General features: G+C 48.9%; 1 protein-coding gene across 7 annotated transcripts in view; it reads left to right on the forward strand.

Moving 5' to 3' along the window:
* The first annotated feature begins 302 nt into the window (after positions 1-302).
* The window catches only part of PLCG2 (phospholipase C gamma 2), a 136157-nt gene continuing 112397 nt past the window's right edge, over positions 303-24062 (forward strand). Inside the window, exons 1-6 of one of the 7 annotated variants that reach the window (XM_053609410.1) lie at positions 315-422; positions 4569-4672; positions 5125-5178; positions 5407-5540; positions 6500-6595; positions 7065-7304. In XM_053609410.1, coding sequence (XP_053465385.1) covers positions 7112-7304 — 193 coding nt within the window. In that variant the 5' untranslated portion in view covers positions 315-422; positions 4569-4672; positions 5125-5178; ... (1 more) ...; positions 6500-6595; positions 7065-7111. Of the gene's footprint in view, positions 423-4568; positions 4673-5124; positions 5179-5406; positions 5541-6499; positions 6596-7064; positions 7305-24062 lie in introns of all 7 variants that reach the window. The other 6 variants (XM_053609375.1, XM_053609417.1, XM_053609401.1 and 3 more) reach the window with 6 other exon arrangements.

Genomic DNA, 24062 nt, shown 5'->3' on the forward strand with positions numbered 1-24062 from the left:
ACTTCCAGTTAGTCCGGGTGGAGGAGTCAGTTAATACACTTGCACATCGGTGTGCAGTAGGCGCTGCATAAATGCTACGTTAGAGGGACGTTCCTCTCGCTGCACCTGGCCAAGTGGCCTCGGCCCGCAGAGGCGGAGCTCCAGCCTAGGTCGTCCCCGCTGCGGGAGCGCGAGAGGCCCCGGGCCCCGGGGTGCCCCGGGAGGCGGGCGGGGCTGGGTCCGCCCCGGGGCGGGCGGCGCGGGGGGCGGCCCCGGGAGTCACGTGGCCCCGGCCGCCGCCGAAGCAGAAGTAGCGAGCGCGGGCGGGGGAGGAGCGAGCGGCGGGGAGCGCCCGAGCCGGGAGGGGCGGCTGCGCTCGGGACCCCGGAGCCCGCACCCGGGGCAGGCGCGCGGCTGCGCCCCGGCGGCACGGCCACGGCCAGGTGAGCGGGTGACCGGGCCGGGCGGGAGCGCGCGCGGGGCGCTCAGGGACCTGCGCTCAGGGGGACCCGCGCAGGCTGAGCCGTGAGCTGGGGGATCTGCCCTCGGGGCAGCAGGTGCGGCGGCGGTGGGGCGCACAGTCGGGGCCAGCGGTGGCTGGGGCCGGGCCGGTGACTACTGGAGTCCCAGCCCAGCCGTCGGCCACTTCCTCACCCGGGGCTGGCGCCATCGCGCCTGTCCCAGCTTTGAATGGGAACCCGGAGGAAGCGGCGCGGCTCGCGGTTAGGGGGTCGCGCGGGTGCCCGCGTTCGGAGCACCCCGGGCCTGTTGGTGCTGCGTGGGGTGGCGCGCTCCCCTTTGGGCGCCTCTTTCTCCAGAGCTCGTCGGCTCTCGAGGCGGCACTTCCCCGTAGTGCACAGGTGGCCGCGGGGCGGGCAGTGGGGAGCGATGTCACCCACGGCACAGCCGGGCCCCTGCAGGGACTGAGGAAGGGGGTTGTGGCGGGGGTCTTAGGATTCCCACCCCCCTACTGCACGTGTGAGTAGGCGTGTGCGTCTCCCCGTTTTCCTGGTTGTGTTTGGAATCCCCACAAGGTCATTACCCCAGAAAGGAAGAGTTCCCGTTCAAGCTGCGTCCCTGCGGACCGCGGGCGCCCGGGTTCCGGCGCGGGCTGGGCGGGGCTCCGCGTGTGCGCTGATCTTGAACTGAGAGACTCAGGTGGGCGGGGGACAGGGCGACGGGACGCGAGGGAAACGGGTTGCCTGGTCCCTGGGAACTTACTTTGAATTTCAGTTCCATCTGTGTGACCCCGGCAAGTCAAGTATCTTTCTGAGTATGAGTTTCTCCCCGTAGACGCTGGAACTATCCGAGCCCATCTTCCAGGGCGGTGTTGAGAACTGGGCTTATCCACGGGCAATTTTTGAAATAATTTTTTTTTTTTTTTTTTTTAGAGATAGGGTCTTCCCCTGGCTGGGCCCAGGAAGTTCTTGAACCTCTGGTTAAAGGGTCCTTGGCTATGGTTCTGCAGGAAAGCCTTACAGAATTTCGGGGACCATGCTGGCCTCCTGCAGTTACTCTTGTCACACACGTGTGTGAGCCCCGCGTACACCAACTGAAGGGCAGTGCTCACCGTGGGCTTCATTGACGCTAATGACCTAATTACCTAATGATGCTGCTGCCTCCCTCGCCATGGGCTTTGGGAAGCTCTTCTGGGAGAGGCAAGGCAGGGGAACCCACAAGTAGCCCTTTTGCATTCACTGGGTGGAGTCAGAGGAAAATTGCTGGTGAGAAAAGTATTTTTTTTTTTTGAGACAGACTCTCACTCTGTTACCCAGGCTAGAGTGCTGTGGTGTCAGCCCAGCTTACAGCAATCTCACACTCCAGGGCTGAAGCCATCCTCCTGCCTCAGCCACCTGAGTAGCTGGGACTACAGGTGCCCACCGCAGTGCTGGCTACTTTATCCATTTTTAGTAGAGCCAGGGTCTCACTCTTGCTCAGGCTGGTCTCAAACAACTGGGCTCAAGTGATCCTCCCACCTCCGCCTCCCAGAGTTCTGGGATTACAGGCATGAGCCTTGGTGAGAAAAGTTTTGAAAACACTTCTTAATTTAGAAAACAATAAAAGCACAAAAAACAAAGCTTATCCATTATGTCACCACTTAATTAACATAAAGTCCAGTCCAGTCCCCTACCTTTTTTTTTTTTTATTGTTGGGGATTCATTGAGGGTACAATAAGCCAGGTTACACTGATTGCAATTGTTAGGTAAAGTCCCTCTTGCAATCATGTCTTGCCCCCATAAAGTGTGACACACACCAAGGCCCCACCCCCCTCCCTCCGTCCCCTCTTTCTGCTTTTCCTCCCCCCCATTAACCTTAATTGTCATTAATTGTTCTCTTTTACCACCTCCCATGGTAATCAGTCTTCTGGATTTATAAGAAGACAGTCTGTATAAAAATATAATTTAATTTAAATTCATCAGTTTGCAACTCTTTTTTCATTTACAATCTTGTGTATCTTTGCAGATCAAATTGCTTATAGATCTTTGTTATTGTTTCCAATAGCTACTGAGCAGTCTTTAACGTGTGGGTGCCATTGTTAATTTAATGGACCCCCCCAATTGATGAGCAGTTGATGTGTTTCCTTTTTTAAAAAAATATATTACTTCCATGAGCCGGGCATGGTGGCTTATGACTCCATCACATAATCCTAGCACTCTGGGAGGCTGAGGAACTCTAAGCTCATGAGTTCAAAACCAGCCTGAACTCGAGTGAGACCCTGCCGCTAAAAATAGCCAGTGGTGGAGATGCCTGTAGTCTTAGCTACTAGGGAGGGTGAGGTGAGAGAATCACTTGATCCTAAGAGTCTGAGGTTGCTATGAGCTATGATGCCACGGCATTCTAGCAGGGGCGACAAAGTGAGACTGTCTCAAAACAACAAAAAAATTACTTCCACGATTTTCTGTTGCACACACTGTATCTTTGTACATGTCTTTCTGTACAGGTATGAGTGCTGGCTCAAAGCACACACATTTTGCATTTTAACAGATGCTCACAGGTTGCCCTAAAAAGGAGGGAAAGACCAATTGACACTGCTGCCCACAGTGGCCGGTGGCTGTGGCCAACACTGTTTCTTTGAAAATACATACACCTGGGCGGTGCCTGTGGCTCAAAGGAGTAGGGCACCAGTTCCATATGCCGGTGGTGGCGGGTTCAAACCCAGCCCCAGCCAAAAACTGCAAAAAAAAAAAAAAAGAAAGAAAAAAGAAAATACATACCCCCCTCCACCATCCTGCAGGCTGAGTGAGTGATACTGCCCCTCCAGCTGCTGGAGGGGCAACTCCTGCTCAGGATTCAGCCCTGCCACGTTTTAGCAGAATCGTTCAGTTGGATTTTGGATGAATTCCTCCCCTGACATGCAGAGAGTGCTGAAGAGACGAAACTTTCCAGGTTTTCTGGTTTGAGGTCTTTGTATCTCAGAAGTTTATCTTGAAGAGGACATGAAATGTAACAATGGCAAAACCTCTTATTAAATCTCAGCCACATTTATATTTACGTGATAAGTCATTTCACAAAATGACCTAGTGAAGACGGAGGATGGGAAACAGGAACAGCAAATAAGGGATTTCAAGGCTATTTCTTTTCTCTCTCTCTCTTTTTCTTTCTTTCTTTCTTTTTTTTTTTTGGAAAAAGCAGAAGCAAAATGGAAATTGCTGTGATGGTTAGGGCCCTCCTGTGGGGTCCATAGGGTCAAGGCCTCAGAGACCTGCTTGCTATAGTTACTAAGTCTGGGACTCCGGAGGCCTGAGCTGGGTGGGAGCTGGCTGGATTTTGGTGGTTGACTCTAAGAATCCTTTGGCTGTGAGGACCTGTTTCCAGCTAGTGAGATGCAGCATGAGGGAGTTGGTGCCCATGGTTGAGTGGACCCACTGGGCTTCTGAGTGGGAAGTGAGTGGAATCCGGGAAGGTTAGGTCCCAGGCCTCCCAGAGCCAGGACTGGAAAGAACTGAGAACTCTAGTACCCTGTCCTGGTTTCCTGGTGATGGAGCTCGAGCTTCCTACCTAGGTGCCAATGGCCCTGGCCTAGAGACTTGGGAGCTGGGCACTCTAGAGGGGCATGCTAGGGGTGGTTAGCATATTGAAGAGTTTTGGAGTTGGGATCAGGTTCAAATCCTGTTTCTGCCACCAGCTGTGTGTGACCTTGGACAAGTCCCTTAACCTCTTTTGTGAGGAACAGAGGCTGCCAAATTCGTTAACATCTGGCTAAAATCTGCCAGAGGATTCTGGTTCCACAAAGCAGGTGCTGAAAGTTTAGGGCCTTAGGACACAAATGAGGATTCTGACCCTTGTGTCTCCACTGGTCTGCATGACCTTGATCAAGTAATTTCACCTCTTGGGACTTCAGTTTTCCCCTCTATAATTTCTTGTTGAGATAAATTCAATCAACTGGCAGGTGCTTAGCACCTGGGGAGGGTCCAGTGGTTACTTTGCAAGGATGAGACCGGCCATGGGCACCTCCTTCATCCCTGTGTCCTGGGTGATAATCACTTGGTCCTTTAAGATTCTCCTACAGATGCATTTTGGCTCCCCCTGCTAATTCTGCCTCCTGGCCTTTGCTTAAGCCCATTATTCTTGTTTCATCTTTTTTGAAGATTGAATTCAGATGCCTACTTCTTCCCCTGGAAGCTTCCTCTGAGCCTTCTAAGTCTATGATTCCCACCCCACCCGCCTGCCTGTGGGCCACACAGGATGGCAGGTGAGCTAGCAGAGCTTCATATTTACAGCCACCCCCCATCACTGGAATCACCTCCTGAGCTCCACCTCCTGTCATATCAGTGACGGCTTTAGCGTCTCAGGAGCACTGACCCTGCTGTAAACTACACCTCTGCAGGATCTGGGTCTCAGCTCCTTGTGACCCTGCTATAAACTGCACCTCTGCAGGATCTGGGTCTCAGCTCCTTGTGAGAATATAATGACCCCCCCCACCCCCCGCCTCTCCACCCATGCTGCCTCCCATCAGTGGAACAATTATTGTCCAAGAAATTGGTCCCTGGTGCCAAAAAAGGTTGTGGACCTCTACTCTAAGTGCCTAGCTGCACTTTAGATTACACTTGGGGCCCTTGTCGCTGCTCTCTTGTGTTCCCCGCCCCATGCATGTCTCTGCTGCGCTTCTGACTGCATTAGATTCAGCAGCTTGTTTCCAAACAGGTAGAGAACAGTGGAATTCTCTCTGTTGCCGGCACAGCTGAGGAAGTACCTTAGGTAGGGGCTTTGGTGGAGGGAGGAAGGGACAAAGGGCATGGCTGGGTCCTCTCCCCATCCCCCCTCATTTGCATCCTAGTCCCCAGCTCAGGGCCTGGTGACAGTTGACGCTTGATCAACATGTTTCCCAGTGGCTGATTAGTGTTAGCTGAGGCCCTAAGTGCTGCAGTCTGTACGGGACTTTAGAGCTTATAGTACTTCCAGCAGCATTTTACCCCCTTTTTACAGATGAGGAAGTTGAGACCCAGACTTTGAACAACTTGGCAGGAGGCTGAGCCAGGCTGGAAGCCGGGACAGCCCTGCTGAACCTGCCTTCACTTCTTTATCTTTGCTTCTGGGAGACTTCTTTCTAGTGCTGCTATGTAAGTAACAACTTTGGGTGGGTAAAGGGATTTGGAGGGAGAGAAGGGGATAAAAAAGATCAACGAGCCCAGGTGTGGTGGCTCATGCCTGTCATTGTAGCACCCTGGGAGGCCCGGAGTTGGAGACCAGCCAGGAGTCCCAGTGTGAGCCAGCTCTACTAAAAATAGAAAAATTAGTGGGTTCGTGCCTATAGTTCAGCTACTCAGGTGGTTGCGGCAGGAGGATCTTTGGTGCCCAGGAGTTTGAAGTTGTGTTGAGTTATGATGCTGCTGCATTACTCTACCCCAGGTGACAGAGTGAGACTGTCTCAGGAAAAAAAACCAAAAACAAAACATAAAACTAATGATAGGAATAGTAACAATAGTAGCTATAGCTAAGGAATACTGACTTTGATTTTGTATCATTGCTTAAGGGCCTGAGATCTGTTATCTTATTTAACTATTACTGAAGTGGAAATTAAGCCCAGAGGGTTTATGTGGCTTCTTCGAGTGGCAGGAGCCTGGCTAGTAGGGCAGGCCCTGGTGGTTCAGCTCCAGACAGAGCCTGAGAACCTCTTCCCCCTCCGCCCCATCTTACGGGCAGACAGCGTGTCTTTGGATATTCAGGAGGCAGGACAGGGGAGTGGGGCAGAGTGGGGCACAGGGGGCTGCCACAGGGTTTTGAGCAGAGAACTGACCTGAGTCGATTCATGTTCCAAAAGGATCTTTTTGTACTTGACCTGAGGGGGCCAGGGCAGAAGCAGGGAGGCACCAGTTAGCAGGTGATGAGAATAATCCGAGCATGAGATCCCAGGAGGAGCCCATGAAGCTGCAGGATTAGATGTGGGCCCAACAGTCCAGATAAGGGACTGCCCAAGAGTGAGCGGTGCTAAGGATACCTCTTGGATACTGGGTGTCACCCCAGGTGCTTTGCTGTGGCATTGCACTTTAGGCTTCCTGACTGGCCACTCCTATTTTAGGAGAGATGAACCTGAGGTGAGGAGAGAACTCAAGCAGCCTCCCCAGGGCCATACAGTCAGTGGGGCCATTTCTACACACAGGACTCAACTGCTCAGGTCTGCACGGATGATTCTAAAGTTTTCATTTTTAAAATATTTTCTGTTTCTAATTTTGCTTAGGAAGTAAAGGGGGGTGATTGGAAATCTCTAGGCCCAATACAGAGGATGCTAGTGGTAGTGGGGTGGGGTTCGGGAGCCAGCTGAGCTGCTTTGGCTATTCAAATATTTCTCAAGATAAAAGCAGGTGGGGAGAGAGGGAGTCACCCCCAGGCTGTGGTGATTTGGTTATTCAAAGCCCAGGTAATGGTTGGGTCATTGAAACCAGGGGCCCCTCCCAGACCTTGACATCCATTTAAACCTTTGTGTCCTGGCTGGGCTGTCTGAGTGGCCAGCACTTTCTTGTCACTAGAACCATCTCCAAAAACTTATCCTGAGGTTGATGAGACACGATTTTGGCTCCTAAAGTCCATGTCCTAACCCTAACCAAACCCCTGTCCATTAACTGAACCCCGTTCTGCCCTTTCAGCCTCCTGACTTCTCCTGATTCCTTCCTTCTCCCTGGAGTGGCCAACAATGACCACCATGGTCAACGTGGATGTCCTTCCGGAGTATGAGAAGAGTCAGATCAAGAGAGCCCTAGAGCTAGGGACGGTGATGACTGTGTTCAGCTTCCGCAAGTCCACCCCTGAGCGGAGGACCGTTCAGGTGATCATGGAGACGCGGCAGGTGGCCTGGAGTAAGACCGCTGACAAAATAGAGGGCTTCTGTGAGTACCTGGTGCACAGGGCAGTGTGGCTGTCCTCCCGGGCCCGGGCCTGAGCACCTTCACTTTCCTGAATCAGTTGTTATTGCAATTGTTTATTTAATTTTTTATTTTTATTTATTTATTTGAGACAGTCTTACTTTGTCACCCTGGGTGGAGTGCCTTGGTGTCATAGCTCACAGCAACCTTCAGTTCTTGGGCTCAAGCAATGCTCTTGCTTGAGCCTCCTGAGCAGTTGAGACTACAGGCACCCACTCCAGGTGATAATAATAATCTGAAGCCATTTTTAGAGATGCTGTCTCACTTTTGCTCAGGCTGGTCTGGAACTCCTGAGCTCAGGCCATCTACCTGCCCAGGCCTCCCAGAGTGCTGGGATTACAGGTGTAAACCACGGCGCCTGGCCCATTACTGGAATTATTGCTGGTTTGATACATTCTTCTGGTCTTCTAAAAATGAGAGTGTTGCTACTTTGTGTGGGTCTCTGACGGGGTTTACAGCAGGTGAGCGGAGTTTAGCCAGGAAAGTTCTGGTGACGTAACGTTCACAGAGCTTGTCTGGGCACTGGGTTTGTTCCCCTGTCCGATGGCACCAGGAATTGTCTGGCTCCCAGGGCTATTGAAGTTTTCTGCCCTCTTAGGAGCTAACTGGCCTGAGCTTGTAGAAACTCACAGACTAGTCAGCTGCCTGTTGTGTTTTATCACAAATTACAGCACTCAGTGACCTTTGCTTTCATCTCCAGTGAAGAGCTCAAGTCATTGAATGTTTGTGGTTTTCACGTGAAGTTCTGGTTCTGGAGGCATCTTCCCTTTCCCATATCCTTAATGTCAGGCAACTGGATCAGTCCCCCAACTTTCTAAGACTTTTTAACAAATAGAGTTAAGGGCATTTAAGTCATTTTCAGTTGTAAAGACTTGCTTTAATTTGTACTTTTTATTAACTAGCTTTTAATTATAAAAATGTACTTGTGGGAGTTGGAGGAGCCGACTTACAAATAATTGTTTCTCTTCTCCAGCCCTTAACTGAGGCCCCAGAGGCAAGTTCATTACCAAATTCTTTCATCTTTCAGAAATGGTCTATGCTTCTATAATGTGAGTTAAAAACAAAAACAAAAACAATTTACTAATGGGAACTACTACATCCACATCTGCACCTTGATTTTTTTTTTTTTTTAATTAAGAATCTTGGGGCTTATTCCTTGTAAATACACACGGATTTCTTTACTCTTTCATGCCCCATAACATCTAATGGCAAGTTTAACCCCAGAGATGAACATCTTTTGCTGTTTCCAGCCTTTTGTTGTTAGCGGAAGCAACTGTCTTTGCACTCTTTCTATTTTTATTTATTTATTACCCCCCGCTTTCTTTCTTTTTTTTTTTTTTTTCTTTTTTTGAGACAGTGTCTCATTTTATCACCCTGGGGTTGAGTGCTGTGGCATCTAGCTCACAGCAACCTCAAACTCTCGGGCTCAAGAGGTCCTCTTGCTTCAGCCTCCTGAGTAGCTGGGACTACAGGCACCCATCACAACACCCAGCTAATTTTTCTGTTTTTAGTAGAAATGGGGGTCTCACTCTTGCTCAGGCTGGTCTTGAACTCTTGTGCTCAAGCAATCTATTGCCTTGGGCTCCCAGAGTGCTGGGATTACAGGCGTAAACCACTGCAAGCACCACCACAATCAATTTCAAATGTCTTTATCACCTCAGGAAGAAACCTCATGCACCTTAGCCATCAGCCATGCCCAGCCCTAAGCAACTGTTAATCTACTTTCTGTCTCTCTGTCCCTATTCTGGACATTTCATATAAATATAATCATATACTGTGTGACCCTTTGTGACCTAATGTTTTCATTATCCACTCTGTAGGGTGTATCAGAATTTCCTTTTTATGGCTATTGAATAATCCATTTTATGGATAATCCACAATCTATCCATTCATCTGGTGATGGGCGTTTTGGCTGATATAATCGTGCTGCTCTTAACGTTGTGTACAAGTTTTTGTGTGGGTGTTTTTATTTCTTTTGGGTATATACCTAGGGGTGAAATTTTTGGATCACACACTTCCTCTGTTTAATCATTTTAGGAGCTTCCAGACTGTTTCCCAAAGTGGCTTCACCATTTATATTTTCACTGGTAACATGGGAGAGTTATTCTTGCCTTATTGTATGCACACGTGAGGGTGTATCTGAAGGACAACTTCCTAGAAGATTTATTTCTGAGTTAAAGGTTACTGCTTGTTGTAACTTTAGAGGGAAATTTGGAAGCACCCCACAAAGGAGGTTGCTCCACTTTACGAAGCAGACCTGGTCTTCAACCAGGAGGTGTGAGCGTTCCGATTCCTTTATGCCCCCTCGTCCACCTGCTTGGTGTGGGGTTTTGCACTTGGCCATTCACAGGTGGACTCTGGTAGCGTGGTGTCATTCTTAATGTGATTAGTTGTACCGTGAGTGAGATTGAGCAGCTCTCTTAAAGGCTGCTTCTGGCTTCAGAGCCAAGTAGGTCTCAGGTGGCACAGAGCCAGATGTCCATGTGTGGAGGCAGCCAACATTCCTCATCATTTTGTTTGCATTGGCCACACTCAGTCTCCCAGGTGGCCCCAATCCTTTTGCAGCTGGTGGGGGAGGAGGGCCAGCCGAGGAGGTAAATACAGGTGGACCGTGTTGAGAGGGCCCCTTTCTCTTTCTGGCCTGCAGGTTCCAAGCCTGAGTAATCATCAGAAACATGTAGAGACGGAAGCTTTTAAAAAGACGGAAGATGCCGGTATTGGCATCTTCTCCTGAAGCCCAATTTGGATGGAGATGGGCATGAGACAGAATTCTGGCTTGAAATTCATGTCCTGCATTTCTCCATTAGTCAACTACTATCAGTTTCCATTTATTCTCCCTGTTCAGCCTCCTTGTTCCCTTCGCCACCTCCCTGGAGTGACTGAGAATGGTGATTATTTAGTGCTTTGGCGGAGACTTGGTATTAATCGCCCAGATGATCCTGGCACAGAGCCAGGTTCTTGGGAGACACTTTTCCTCTCCCCTTCCTGCCCTCATTTGAATGCCTATTCTGTCAGGCACTGTTCAAACTACTGGAAATATAGCGGTAATTAAATTAGATTCAAATCTTCCTGCAGCCTTTTGTTTTTTTAGGTATAAGCCTTGTGGGCCTCGATTTCCTGCACCATTGGGTGGGCTTTGCTGTGTCATGTTGGGCATCAAGTCATCCCACTTTCCGAGATTGCGTTCCCTTATCTGTAGAATGGGAGTAACACTGGTGCCCCTTGCCCCAATTATGGTTGAGCGAAAGGGAAGGAACAGATATGTCAAAGGGTGTCAGCATGGTGGTGTGTGGCAGGCCCTCAGTCAGTGGGAGCGGCTGTTCTGATTTTTGCTGTTGCTAACAAGCGGAGTCAGGCTTTGCATCCGTGTTTGGACTTTATTGGGGGGCAGTAGGGTTCATTGATAGGTTTTCAGAAGAGGGATGACATGATTGGACTTACATATTTGACCCTGTTGTGGATGTGTGTGTGTGGGTCCTGTTTGAGATGGTGTTTGTACTAGAAAAAGCCAAATTTGGGGGTAAGGAGCTTAGAAATGGTACTCCCTCCACTACCTTGAGAGAGCAGGGCTTCAGCCCCAGGAGGGGACTATCAGTGCCTCCTGTTGAGATGGACGGCATCTTGAGGGGACCCGCCCACCGGCCCTAGCAACTCCTTCTGGGGGTTCTAGTCACAGAAGCTTGCAGGCTACTGTGGAGCCTACAGGGAGAAGGAGAGAACCACAAACATGTGGTTTGGGGGTACTTGGCAAGTAGCGTGTGACTTTTGATGAGTCCATGGGACATTGGTGCCCCCGCCTCCTGTTATGGTTGGGCATAAGAGAAGGATCAAGGCGTCACAAGTCTTGCTCAGGCCTGGGTGAAACACTTGGACGCCACTGTCTAAAGCAGTGGGTGGTTCTAACTGGGATGATTTTACATCCCTTCTCTCCAGGGGGAGACATTAGGCAATGTCTGGAGACAGGTTTGGTTGTCACACCTGGGGGATAAAGTGCCACTGGCATCTAGGTGTGTATTGGCCGGGAATGATACTGAACATTCTACAAGGCACAGGACAACCCCCACCACACAGTCATCCAATTTAGAATGTCAGCAGTGTTGGGGTTGAGAAACTGCTGAGAAATTGTGTTTGCTTTGCTTAGAGCAGGGGTCCTCAAACTGCGGCCCGCGGGCCACATGAGGCGATGTGATTGTATTTGTTCCCGTTTTGTTTTTTTACTTCAAAATAAGATATGTGCAGTGTGCATAGGAATTTGTTCATAGTTTTTTTTTTTAAACTATAGTCCGGCCCTCCAATGGTCTGAGGGACAGTGAATTGGCTCCCTGTTTAAAAAGTTTGAGGACACCTGGTAGAGCATCACTGGGTGAAATAGGGCTTTGCTTGGAACCTCGTCCTGATGGAGTCATCTCATTTGTTCAGCACGTATTTGTCGTCATATTGAATGCTAGAGCCCACCAACAGAGGGGAGGAGAGATGGAGTCTCCACCAGCGAGAAGGGAGATAGACTCGGAGAGCAGCTCTTACGGGATTGTGTGGTTAGCACCACAGTAGGGGTTTACTCTGGGTGTGGTGGGTCCATGTGGGCTTGGGGGGAGGTCGTGGGGTTGGGGGGCCTCATAGAGGAAGAGCTGCTTGTGTGGAGATTAAGGGAAAGTTTTGCCAGGGGGCCAGCAGGGATCAGTGGGTCCCATTTAATATGGATGAATGGATTTGTGGGTCAGAGGTTTGGGCAGGGCTTAGCTGGGTGATTCTTCTAGTCTTTGTGGCCTGACTGAGGTCATTTGGTGGTACTCAGCTGGTATGTCACTTGGCCTGGAAGATTCCAGAGTCTTTACTCACATCTGCTGCTTTGGTGGTGATGGCTGGAAGACTGGGCTGAGCTGGGACAGTTGACCCAGCATTGACCACATGGTGGTTTCAGATTGAAGAGTCCAAGGCAAAGGCTGCAAGGTGAAGCATAAGATGTCCCAGAACATCACTTGCACCAGCTCAGGTCAATAGGCCCAGCTCAGGTTCAAGGGAAAAGGGAATTCCTCTCTTAGAGAGGCGGTGTTATGTGCATGCGAGGTGGGAAGGAACTGATGCCAGCCACCTAGAGCCAAACTACCGCACAAACACATAGATTCTCGATCCAGACTTGTGGTTCAAATATGCGCCCTGCTACTGACTGGAGGTGTGATTAGACCCAAGTGATTTTAACCTCTCTGTGCCTCAGTTTCCCTGTCCATCAAGTGAGATAATAGTATTTCCTATCTTATTGGGCAAGAAGTAAATGAACTTTATGTACTTTTTAAAAAAAAGTAGGAATAATTTCATAATCGGAAACTTAAAATAATGAAAGCAGAAAGGAAAGAGCCACTGGGTAGAGAGTCCCAAGACCTGGCCTCCGAGAGAGTTGATTGTGGGTTTTGAGATGCTGCCTCGCCTCCTGGCCTCGGGGCTCCCTGTGAGTTTCTAAGGGTGTTGGATGAGACGGTGCTGGAATTCTTTCCATCCTGGCCTTCTGCACAGAGAGTTAAGGAGCTGAGAGTCTCTGAATGCAGGGAGGGAGCTGTGGAATTCTGGGCAGGGCTGCGTATGTGGGTTTCCTTCCCTTCCAAGGGGCCTAGGTTGGGAAGTCTCTGGAAAGAAGGGGGCCTTTGCTGGGGCTTTTCTGTGTTGAGCTTTAGATGACATCTTGTCCATTTGGGAGGCCTGGAACGTGTCTTGGGAGCCGACGTGGTACCACCTGTGTGTGGGTCTGGACAGTGCTGGCAGTGGCGACGAGCCCTCTGAGGGTCTGGACTGCGGCCATTTCCTGTGAATGGGCTTTTCATCCTGACATTTTCCCTCTCGCTTAGGCATGTTTTCTCAGTCTGCTTATTTTGGACAAGTCGTGGCTGCCCATGAGTAAGGAAGGGATTCTCATACATGGCAGCCATTTCCTTGGTTTTAGGTTCTTGGGTTGCCTGCCAAATAATAATAGCAGGAATAATGCCGTTGATGAAAGCCATTTCCAGCAAGTGCTCCCTGTGTGCTAGTCTCTGTGAAAGCTCGTCGGATGTAACAGCTCGTCAACCCCCCAAGGGACCTTGTGAAGCAGGGATTATCCCCACTTTGTTTAGGAGGAGACTTGGTCTTGGGTGCGCAAGGTAACAAGGCCAGGAAAGGACAAAGTTATAATTGGACGTTGTTCTGTCCATGGTCAGAATCTCATGTCTTTTTCCTGCTCTGCGTTGCTTTCTTTTTTTTTTTTTTTTTGGTTTTGGGCCGGGGCTGGATTTGAACCTGCCACCTCCCGCATATGGGACCAGCGCCCTACTCCTTGAGCCACAGGCGCCGCCCTCTGCGTTGCTTTCTTCTAAATGAGCTCCCAAAAGAGATGTTTCAGTTCTGTGTGTAAGAGAGAAGCACCCTGATTGGGACCCAAAGGCAGCAGCTTCCTTTAGGCTATTTTGGGGGGTTATAGCAGGAGGGAAATGTCTTAGTTACTTTTTGTGCAGAGGACATGTTCAGCTGGGTGCCGGAGACACCAAGAAGAAGGAGACTACTTCCCCCTCCTAGAGATGCCTGGATTAGTGGGGAGACAGGATGTGACGGGACCAGACCACAGTGCAGTGTGGGGACGTCTGGTGGGGCCGGGGGTGGTGAAACCCGGCTTTTCTGTGTCTGGGCTCATTCTGAAACCCATCCGTGGACTTTTTCCCATGAAAACTGTGAATATTTTTGGAAGTTATTTTATTAAAATGTCTTTTAAACAATGTAGGTGTTTTCTTACTGGCATCCCCCAAGAAGAAATCCACTGGGTGAAAGTGGCCCCCAAGTTCTCGTGGCCAAGCATCTCCTCAGGAATAAGGCTCCCCCAGTGCCACTTGTGTCCAGACTTGCTTATTTTTTAGCTGTAGATATGAAGTGATGACATGTGAAAACACAGACTTTAGAGCTGACTGCCCAAGTTCAAATCCCGGCCCCTTCACTTGTAGAGGTGTGACCTTGGACTTCTCATATCCCCCTGCTTTCTGCCTCCACCTGAAGAATAAAAGAACTTGTCCTGTGGGGCTCGAGTCGGGGTTACATGGGGAAATATGTGAAAAATGCTTCAATGGTGCCTGGCACAGAGGCACCTGTGCTCAAGTACTGCCTGCTTTTATCATTATCATCATTGTCATTGTCATCACTACTGTCACCATCATTGTTATCACCGCCATCACCATCATCATCACCATCATTGTCTTCACTATTATCAGCATTGTCACCATCATTGTTGTCATTATCCCCACGATCATTGTCATTGTCATCGTCATGAATAGATATAAAGGGAAATACCTTTGTAAAGAGGATGAGACAAATATTAGAACTTCCATTTGCGTGACGATTTTCCTTTCTGCACCCAGTGGCTCATCCTGCTCCCTCTCTGGGGTGTGTGTCCTCCATGTTGGAGCCTGCCAGGGTGTCAGAGTTGGCATTCTTACTCTCGATGGTCGATATAGCCCTGCTTTCATGCTGGGTGGCTGGGGAATTGGTTTGTCTTGTTATTCAAGGGTTGTCTCTTATTCCGGAGGAAGATCACCAGTGTTCTCTGGGTTCATTCCTTTATTGACTTTGCAGATCCTCAGGGAGGACCTGGTTTGTGCTGGGCAATATGTTTGTCCCTGGTGATAAAATGTTGACCAAGACAGTGCAGAACCCTAGAAGAACTTACAGTCGTGGAGAAAAAGCCAGATTAACACGTTCATCCGTTTAGGGTTGTGATGGATGCTAGGAAGGCAAGAAACAGGGTGCTGTAAACACCAAGTACTATTTTAGCTAGGGCAGGCCTCAGGGCAGCCCGTCTGTAGAGATGACATTTCAGCTGAGCCCTGAAGGGTGAGGAGGAGGGAGCCATGGCAAGCTGTAGGGGGAGAGTATTCCAGAAGAGGGCACAGTAATAAAGCTTCTCTATTAGAATGGATAATTGCAGCAACAAGTTATTTCTTTTTTAAAAACATTTTTCTATTTTTAATACCATAACTATACATTTATGGGGTACAATGTGATGAATTGATGTACAACATGGAATGCTTAAATCAAACTGATTAACATATCCATTACCTCGCTTGTTTTTTTGTGGTAAGACATTTCAAATTTAGTTATTTTGAAATAGATCCTTGCATTGTGCACATTAGGTGAGATCCCACCAAATGCCCTCCATTGATATGATCCAAGTTTATCCAAATCTCAAGTCATAATCCGGGGAGTGGGGCTTAGTGACGTCCAGTTGCACCATCATCCTGAGCTATCAGAGGCCACCACAGGATCCTCCATCTGGCCAGCATGTGGAGGGAGAGGAGCAGTGGGTGGTGGCTCAGGAGGTTTTTGTGGGTGGGGCGTGGGACTGCCGTGTTCCACTCTTCCCATTTCCACTGACCAGAACTTGGCATGTGACGAATTGCAGAGGATGCTGGGAAATACATGCCCTGCCATGTGCCAAAGAATAGGAAGTGGTTTGGGGGGGGCGTCCTCCCAGGCTCTGCCACAGCCCCTAATTTTGGAGGGTGCAGAGGCAGCTGTAAGTGCCCCACTGAGGGCTAAGAGATAGAAGGCTGGTAAGGGTTTGGAGGTCTCAGAGGAGTCCAGGAAGATGAGCAGCAGTCTGACCACTGGGCCTCGTGGCAAGGGGAAGCCCCGAGCTGTCAGCACAGGGGACTCTCCCACTTGTGGCGAGGCCCCTAACAGTGATGTCTCCCTAGACAGGCCTCGTCTGCCCTCTCAGGTCTCCTCTCACGGCTGTGGCCTCCCTGCCCAGGCTATCTGTTGCCGACACACCAGGCAGAGCTTTGCTTTCTCAGCCTCTCAGTGGTGGAGCCTCAGGGAGGCCTCCCCTCGGCCCTAAGCTGGTGCGTGTGGACTGGCTGCCTTTGAGACCAGGGTCCTCCAGCATAGTCAGCTCTGGCTGGCTGTGGGGTTGGGTAGATGTGGTCACCTGTCAGAGAACATCATCTGGCTCCTTCAGGGCTTGTGGCAGGGGTTGGTGCCCTGCTGGGGGTGAATTTTCTCCACCAAATTCATATGTTGAAGCCCTAACCCCCAGTACCTCTGAATGTGGTCTTATTTGGAAATAGGATCTTTATGAATGGAATTAGTTGAGATGAGGTCATGTTGGGCTAGGGTGGTGTCCTTATGAGAAGAGGGAAGAGGAGGCCATGTGAGGACAGAAGAGACTGGACGATTGCACCCCCAAGTTAAGGAACATCCAGGATGCCTGGACATCACCCAGACTAGCAGAGAGGCATGGAACATTCTCCCCTAGAAGGAGCCGACCTGCCGGTGCCTCCAGAACTTTGATGCAAAAAATGTCTGTTGTTTAAGCAGCAAATGAACTTCCTTTGAAAGGAGACTCAGGGCAATAGGGTGAACCCATGACGGATGTGCACATGTGGCCACAGATACCAGGGAAAAGCTGGAGTTTGGCATGAAGGAATTTAAGAGCCTTCATTCCAGGGGTCCTCTCATTTTCTGCCAGTGTTGTTGGTCTTGATGTTGGTCTTAATCCCTGACAGGAGGGAATATAAAACAGTGTTTAAACATGGGAGGGAGCATATCTTGACTTGGTGGCCAAGGCCAGATCTCTTGTGGATTGTGGTGGTGAAGGGAGGGATCTGTGAAAAGGTGTCCCTTGGTAAATCTTGAAAAGAAAATTATCTCCATCACCTGCCCCTCAGTCTATCTTAAATATAAATGTGGGTTTTTGCACACCAGATTAGCAAAGTGACACATCCTGTTTTGTCTTAGAAGAGATGTAAGTGCTGGGCATTTTTGGGTTGAAACAGACCTTCCCCGTGTTGACTTTTTTTTTTTTTTTTTTTTGACTGGGGCTGGGTTTGAACCCACCACCTCCGGCATATGGGACCGGCGCCCTACTCCTTGAGCCACAGGCGCCGCCCCGTGTTGACTTTTTTGCTTGTAGGCAAGGCCTGACCTTGGAGTTGGCCCTCTGTGGTCCTCAGCTGCAGACTGTGAGCTCTGGAGGCCGGGGACCTGTCCTACTTGCCACGGGGAATGCCCCGCACCTAGCTCGTATCTGAGAAAGAGACTCTGAGGCCCTCTCAGCCTGGGTGTCCCTGCTCTCCCTGACCATGGCACTGTCTGGGGTTCAGGTAGGGCACCTCTGTAACAGCTTCCTCTTCAAACACACGCCGTGGTTCCAGTCTAGGCCCTGGTACTTACTGTCTGACCTTGGGCAGTCTACTCGGCCTTTTTGCCTTTTTGAGGCTTAGTATACTTATCAGTAAGATGGGGTAACAGTGAGCTTACATCCCCTCCAGTTGGATCATTGGAGGATTCAGTTTGCAAATGCTTGTAAGGTATGTGGTGTGCACCTGACACAGCACACCTGTCGGCCATGTGGCTGCCATGACTTGTCAGGTGGCAGGTGCTGGTGTTGGTGTGTTCTTGGGCACATGGAGGGTGACATATAGCCTGTATGCATACAGGGCTGTTCCTTCTGCTCTGTTGTGGCACCTGGCTTGGGGACCTCTTGGGGCTGAGGTTCCTTGGATCTGAGCCTTGCTGTGGATGGGCAGCCCAACTTCTTCCGTGAGGCTGGCGAGGCCTGGGCTTGGAGGGTGAACACCAGTAGGGCAGTGGGGAGGTTCTGCAGACAGCATCATTGGGGAGGCCAGTCCAGAGCCTGAGGGTCTCTCTGCTGCTGCAGCTCCATTGGGAAGAGGCTGTAAGATCCTGCCTTCATCTTTCACAAGTTATGCTGGTGGCCCCAGACGGGCGTGAGTTCTTATGTGTGAACCATCTGTGTGTGTGAAGGATTCCATTCTGAGAAAGAAATAGGAGCTTACTAATTTGCAGAATGGAAACTAGCAACATTAGGCAGAGCGTAGGAAGAGGAGGCCCTGCAGTGCTCAGATGAGGCAGAGGGTGTGCGCGTCCCCGCCGGCCAGCTCAGGATGCTGGGCTCCCACCGTGTCCTCCCTCTGCTGCGTCTCTGCCCCCGGCCCGGCCGGATTTCACTGGCCAGATGTCTCCTGCCTCGGCACTCCCAACCACTCCAGGCTTTCCCTGGCCTTCCACCAACCTCTGCCCGTGAGATCAGCCCAGACACGTGGTTGGAGGAGGACCTGTATCCCTGGGGACGAAAGAAGGGCCTGAGCCCAGGGTGGCTGGGACAAACTAACATTATACTGTTTTCCTGTTTGGGCAGCTCCCCTCTCATCCTGCCCTTTTCTCCTAATTAAAATAATTCTTTTTTTTTTTTTTTTGTGAAATGTATTTATTTAAAAGCATGATCAGTGCATTTTCTTAAGGAAATAAATCATATATGAATATAATAGCTGCCCAAAGCAAGAAATTTTGTGCATTTTACATTATTCTACAGGATATGATATTTAATTAAAATAATTCTTATTTTCCCCTCCCCCCATTGTAGAATTAACATGTATTCATTAGTAAAAACATTTAAAACTACAGCTGAGGGAGGAAAACAACCCCATAGCCTCCCATCAGGAGAAATGTATTTTAGCTCTTGGGGGACCCCTCCAGATGGCTAGAGGGTTGTTTTTTCAAGCCAGAAACATTTTCAGAAAATGCAGCCCTTTCAGAAGCTACTTTAGTAATCTGCCTTTTTATTTTGTGCTACATTGTGATCATCTTAGTGTTAGTATTGTGAACTTTTTTATTTTTATTTTTATTTTTTTAGAGACAGAGTCTCACTTCCTCACGTTCGGTAGAGGGCCATGGCGTCACACAGCTCACAGCAACCTCCAACTCCTGGGCTTAGGCGATTCTCTTGCCTCAGCCTCCCGAGTAGCTGGGACTACAGGCGCCTGCCTCAACGCCTGGCTATTTTTTGTTGCAGTTTGGCTGGGGCCGGGTTCAAATCCACCACCCTCGGTATAAGGGGCCAGTGCCCTACTCACTGAGCCACAGGCGCCGCCCTGAACTATTTTATTTTTTAAATTTATTTATTATTAAGTCATAGCTGTGTACATTAATGCAATCATGGGGCACCATACACTGGTTTCATATAACATTTGACATATTTTCATCACACTGGTTAACATAGCCTTCCTGGCATTTTCTTAGTTATTGTGTTAAGACATTTATATTCTACATTTACTAAGTTTCACATGTACCCTTGTAAGATGCACCATAGATGTGGTCCCACCAATTACCCTCCCTCCGCCCATCCTCCCCCATCCCCTCCCCTCCCTTTCCCGTTTCCCCATATTCTTAGGTTATAACTGGGTTATAGCTTTCATGTGAAAGCTATAAATTAGTTTTATAGAAGGGCTGAGTACATTGGATACTTTTTCTTCCATTCTTGAGATACTTTGCTAAGAAGAATATGTTCCAGCTCCATCCATGTAAACATGAAAGAGGTAAAGTCTCCATCTTTCTTTAAGGCTGCATAATATTCTATGGTGTACTATTTTAAACATAGGGGTTTGGATTAGGATAGACATCACACACTCAAGAGGAAGGGCCACAGGGACTGACGGCTTCCATCCAAATCTTGGCTCTGCTTAGAAGGTTTGTGATGAGGGACAAGTTACTTAGCTTCTTATTGCCTCCATCTATAAACTGGGATAATGATGTGAAAGAGTGAAGGATCTTGACATGGGGGGGTGATCCTGGGTTACCTGGGTGGTCCTGACACACCACAAGGGTCTTATAAGAGGGAGGCAGTGAGAGGGTCACAGTCAGGGGCAGGTTGGAAAGTGGCACCTTGCTTTTTAAAGATGAAGGAAAGGATCAAGGCACAAGGAATGCCGATGGCTGGAAAGGTTAAGGGAACTAATCTCCCTAAGAGGATGCAGGAGGAATGAGCTCTGATGGCACCTTAGTTTTAGCCCAGCAAGACCTAAGGAAGTTTGAATTTCTGACCTCCATAACTATAAGCTAATAAATTTGACTTAAGCCCCTCCACTTGTGGTAATTTGTTACAGCAGCGATAGAGCACTGATACTCTCTCCCAACCAACTTAGACAGGTTGTGATGTTTGCTGTGGATCTTTTTTTTTTTTTTTTTTTTTTTTGTAGAGACAGAGTCTCACTGTACCGCCCTCGGGTAGAGTGCTGTGGCGTCACACGGCTCACAGCAACCTCTAACTCTTGGGCTTACGCGATTCTCCTGCCTCAGCCTCCCGAGTAGCTGGGACTACAGGCGCCCGCCACAACGCCCGGCTATTTTTTTGTTGCAGTTTGGCTGGGGCCGGGTTTGAACCTGCCACCCTCAGCGTATGGGGCCGGTGCCCTACTCCCTGAGCCACAGGCGCCGCCCGATCTTTTTGGTTTTTAAGAAATAAAATGTAAATATAGTTAAGTCCTCATGTGTAGCACCTTTGCTCCCTAGAGAAACCGGTGTCATGATTTAATAATTATTGTTCCCATGCATTTTTTTCCACTTCAAAGATTTTCATCTGCAATTGACATACACGTTTTGCAGATCTTTACATAAGGCAAGAGAATCACTTGAACCCAGGAGTTTGAGGTTGCTATGAGTTATGATGCCACAGCACTCTACTCAGGGTGACCGAGTGAGACTCTGTCTCAAAGAAAAAAAGATATTACCTGATAAACATCCCTCGAGAAATGTGCATTTTTGCTTGACACTGTGTGGCTTCTCCATGTTGATCTCAGTAGCTTTATTTTAACGGCCATGTGCACTTTCAGTCAAGTACACTGTGATAGGTGGATCTGTACTTTTGATGCTGGACACTTGGGTTGTTTCCACCTGTGGAAATCTCCATTTCAACAAATACGTCTTTCATATTATTTTAAATGAGTGTAGGTTTCCACCTTATTTTTTAAAACAACAACCAAAAAAATTTTAAGGTGGAGATCTGATTTTTTAAAACCAAAAAAAAAAAAAAAAAAATAAGATGGAAATTTCACTTTTTGGGTATTACGTGGTTTTGTATTTTCCTGTGTCAAATGTTGATCCTGGGAATATTTTTACAACTCAATGTTAGATGTAACCTTGGTAATTTCCATAGGATAAATTTTTAAAAGAATTTCTAGGAGGAAGGAAAGGTCGTGTGGTGGGTTTTGGGCAGTGCGTCCATGGTAATCGCACTGATTTTTTTTTTTTTTTTTTTTTTTTTTGTAGAGACAGAGTCTCACTGTACCGCCCTCGGGTAGAGTGCCGTGGCGTCACACAGCTCACAGCAACCTCTAACTCTTGGGCTTACGCGATTCTCTTGCCTCAGCCTCCTGAGCAGCCGGGACTACAGGCGCCCGCCACAACGCCCGGCTATTTTTTTGTTGCAGTTTGGCCGGGGCCGGGTTTGAACCCGCCACCCTCGGTATATGGGGCCAACGCCCTACTCACTGAGCCACAGGCGCCGCCCAATCGCACTGATTTTTATACCCACCCTCTATGTTTGCCAGTGTCTGGGCATCTATTTTTACTGACATGAGATTCAAGGGCAAATACAGGGTCTTGTGAGTGTAGTTTGTGCTTCCCCCTCTCCCTGGTTTGGTGTTTTATCCTGGCCTGGGCTGTGGGTCTCGCCACCATTTGGGCTGGTAGGAAAACTTTCCAGCTCTCATTTAATCCTCCAACAACCTCACGAAGCTGCTATTTTCCAAATGGTCTCAAAGAGAAGTGTGATGTTGAGGCAAGTCTAGTAACATTTCAGGGTTGGCAGCTGAGATTTAATTCCGGTTATTCTGACTGCTCAGCTCATGCAATTGTTGGTACAGGACGTTTTCTGGTGCATGAATTGGGTGCCGCTCAAAGTAAAGCTTTGAGCAACCTTCCTTTTTGAAGTTGGTTCCAAAAACGTATGGCTATGTGGAGTTGCTGAACTGACTTTGGTCTGGAAGGAAAAGACTAGAAGCTGGTTCTTAGGTTGGTGGTATCTTGTTCATCTCTGTGCTTCTAGCTTCTGGCATCAGGTGCCCCCAGGAGATGCTTGATAGATGTGTGTTGAATGTAAAACTAGCCCTTTGGGCTACTATTTTTTTTTTTTTTGAGGAGGAATATATAGATTTTGTTTTCATTTTTGAAAACAATGGCTTCATTTAAATATAACTCATGTATCACATGCTTCACCTACTAAAATATACAATTCAGTAGTTTTTTTTTTTTGTAGAGACAGAGTCTCACTGTACCGCCCTCGGGTAGAGTGCCGTGGCGTCACACGGCTCACAGCAACCTCCAACTCTTGGGTTTACGCGATTCTCCTGCCTCAGCCTCCCGAGCAGCTGGGACTACAGGCGCCCGCCACAACGCCCGGCTATTTTTCTGTTGCAGTTTGGCCGGGGCTGGGTCCGAACCCACCACCCTCAGCATATGGGGTCGGCGCCCTACTCACTGAGCCACAGGCGCCGCCCACAATTCAGTAGTTTTTACTGTTACTTTAATGTGTTACTGCAAAACCTTCACAGTCAATTTTAGGATGTTTTTGATCATCCTTCCCCAAATCCTACACCGTTTAGCTGTCACCCCTACCTTCTCTCCACCCTGACAACTATGGATTCACTTTCTATCTCTATAGATTTGTCTATTCTGGACATTTAATATAAGCGAAATCACTCAGTATGTGGCTTTTGCTGACTTCTTTCACTTAACGTAATGTTTTTGAAATTGATCACTTTGCAGCACGTATCCACGCTTCATTCCTCTCTATGGCTGAGTAATGTTCCCCTGTATGAATAGACTACATATTTTTTGGTGGAGGCAGGGGTCTCATTACATTGCCCAGGCTGGTCTCGAACTCCTAGGCTCAAATAACATCCTGCCTGAGACTCCCAAAGTTCTGGGATTACAGATGTGAGCCATTGCCTGTAGTCTGAAAAGCCCGCATTTTGTTTATCTGTTCCTCATTTGATGGAAATTTCGGTTGTGGGTTTTTGTGTGTGTGTGTGTGTGGTTATTGTGAATAATACTGCTGTGAACATTTGTGTACAAGTTTTTGTGTGAACATGTTTTCATCTCTCTTGGTTGTACTGTGTACCTAAGAGTGAAATTGCTGGGTCATCCATGAGTCTGTTTAATCATGTAAAGAATTGCCAAGAGTGTTTTTCAAAGCACTTGTTCCATTTCCATTCCCTCTAACGGGGTCCTCAAACTTTTAAACGGGGGGCCAGTTCACTGTCCTCAGACCGTTAGAGGGCTGGACTATAGTTAAAAAAAAAAAACACAACCTCCTTTCCTGACCTGGGCACTGAGCGGGTGTCCCACCTTCAGCAGTTCCATCTCCTGGAGATCCTAGTCGTCTCAGTAGCAGTCTCTGTAACGCGTGACCTGAAGGTACTGGGAGATCTGTAGGGAGGACACCGGGACATCTCTGAAGCTGTGAAATGGTAAATACAGGACACTGGGTATCCTGAGAGGGGGGAGGGGCGTGGTTGGAGACCGAAGTGCCTGCGGTGGGACCCGGCAATTTCACTTCAGTTTTAGAGTCTTCAGGCTGAAGTTTCCCCCTGGCACCCCTCTTTGCAAAAGGTGGAGTGGGGCAGGGAGTTGGGACCCTGTTGCTTGAAGCCTTCCTGAACCTGTTACTTGCACCACAGCCCAGAGCTCTCTCTGAGCAGCTGTGTGGCTGCAGCGCAGCTTGTCCCTCCCTGGTGGTGACAATGGAAGGGTCGGTCCTCAGGGAAGAATCCCAAGAGTGTGTGTGTGGGGGCTTGTTCATGGGGGAGGAGGTAGTCCATGGGGCCCTCAACCCCTTCATTCTTTTGTTAAACTTAAGGCCAGGCGCCCTGGCTCTCCCTGTTGGGGAACCTGAAGTGCCTTGCCTGCCTG

This window comes from Nycticebus coucang, chromosome 2 (assembly GCF_027406575.1).
Source record: "Nycticebus coucang isolate mNycCou1 chromosome 2, mNycCou1.pri, whole genome shotgun sequence".
NCBI lineage: Eukaryota > Metazoa > Chordata > Mammalia > Primates > Lorisidae > Nycticebus > Nycticebus coucang.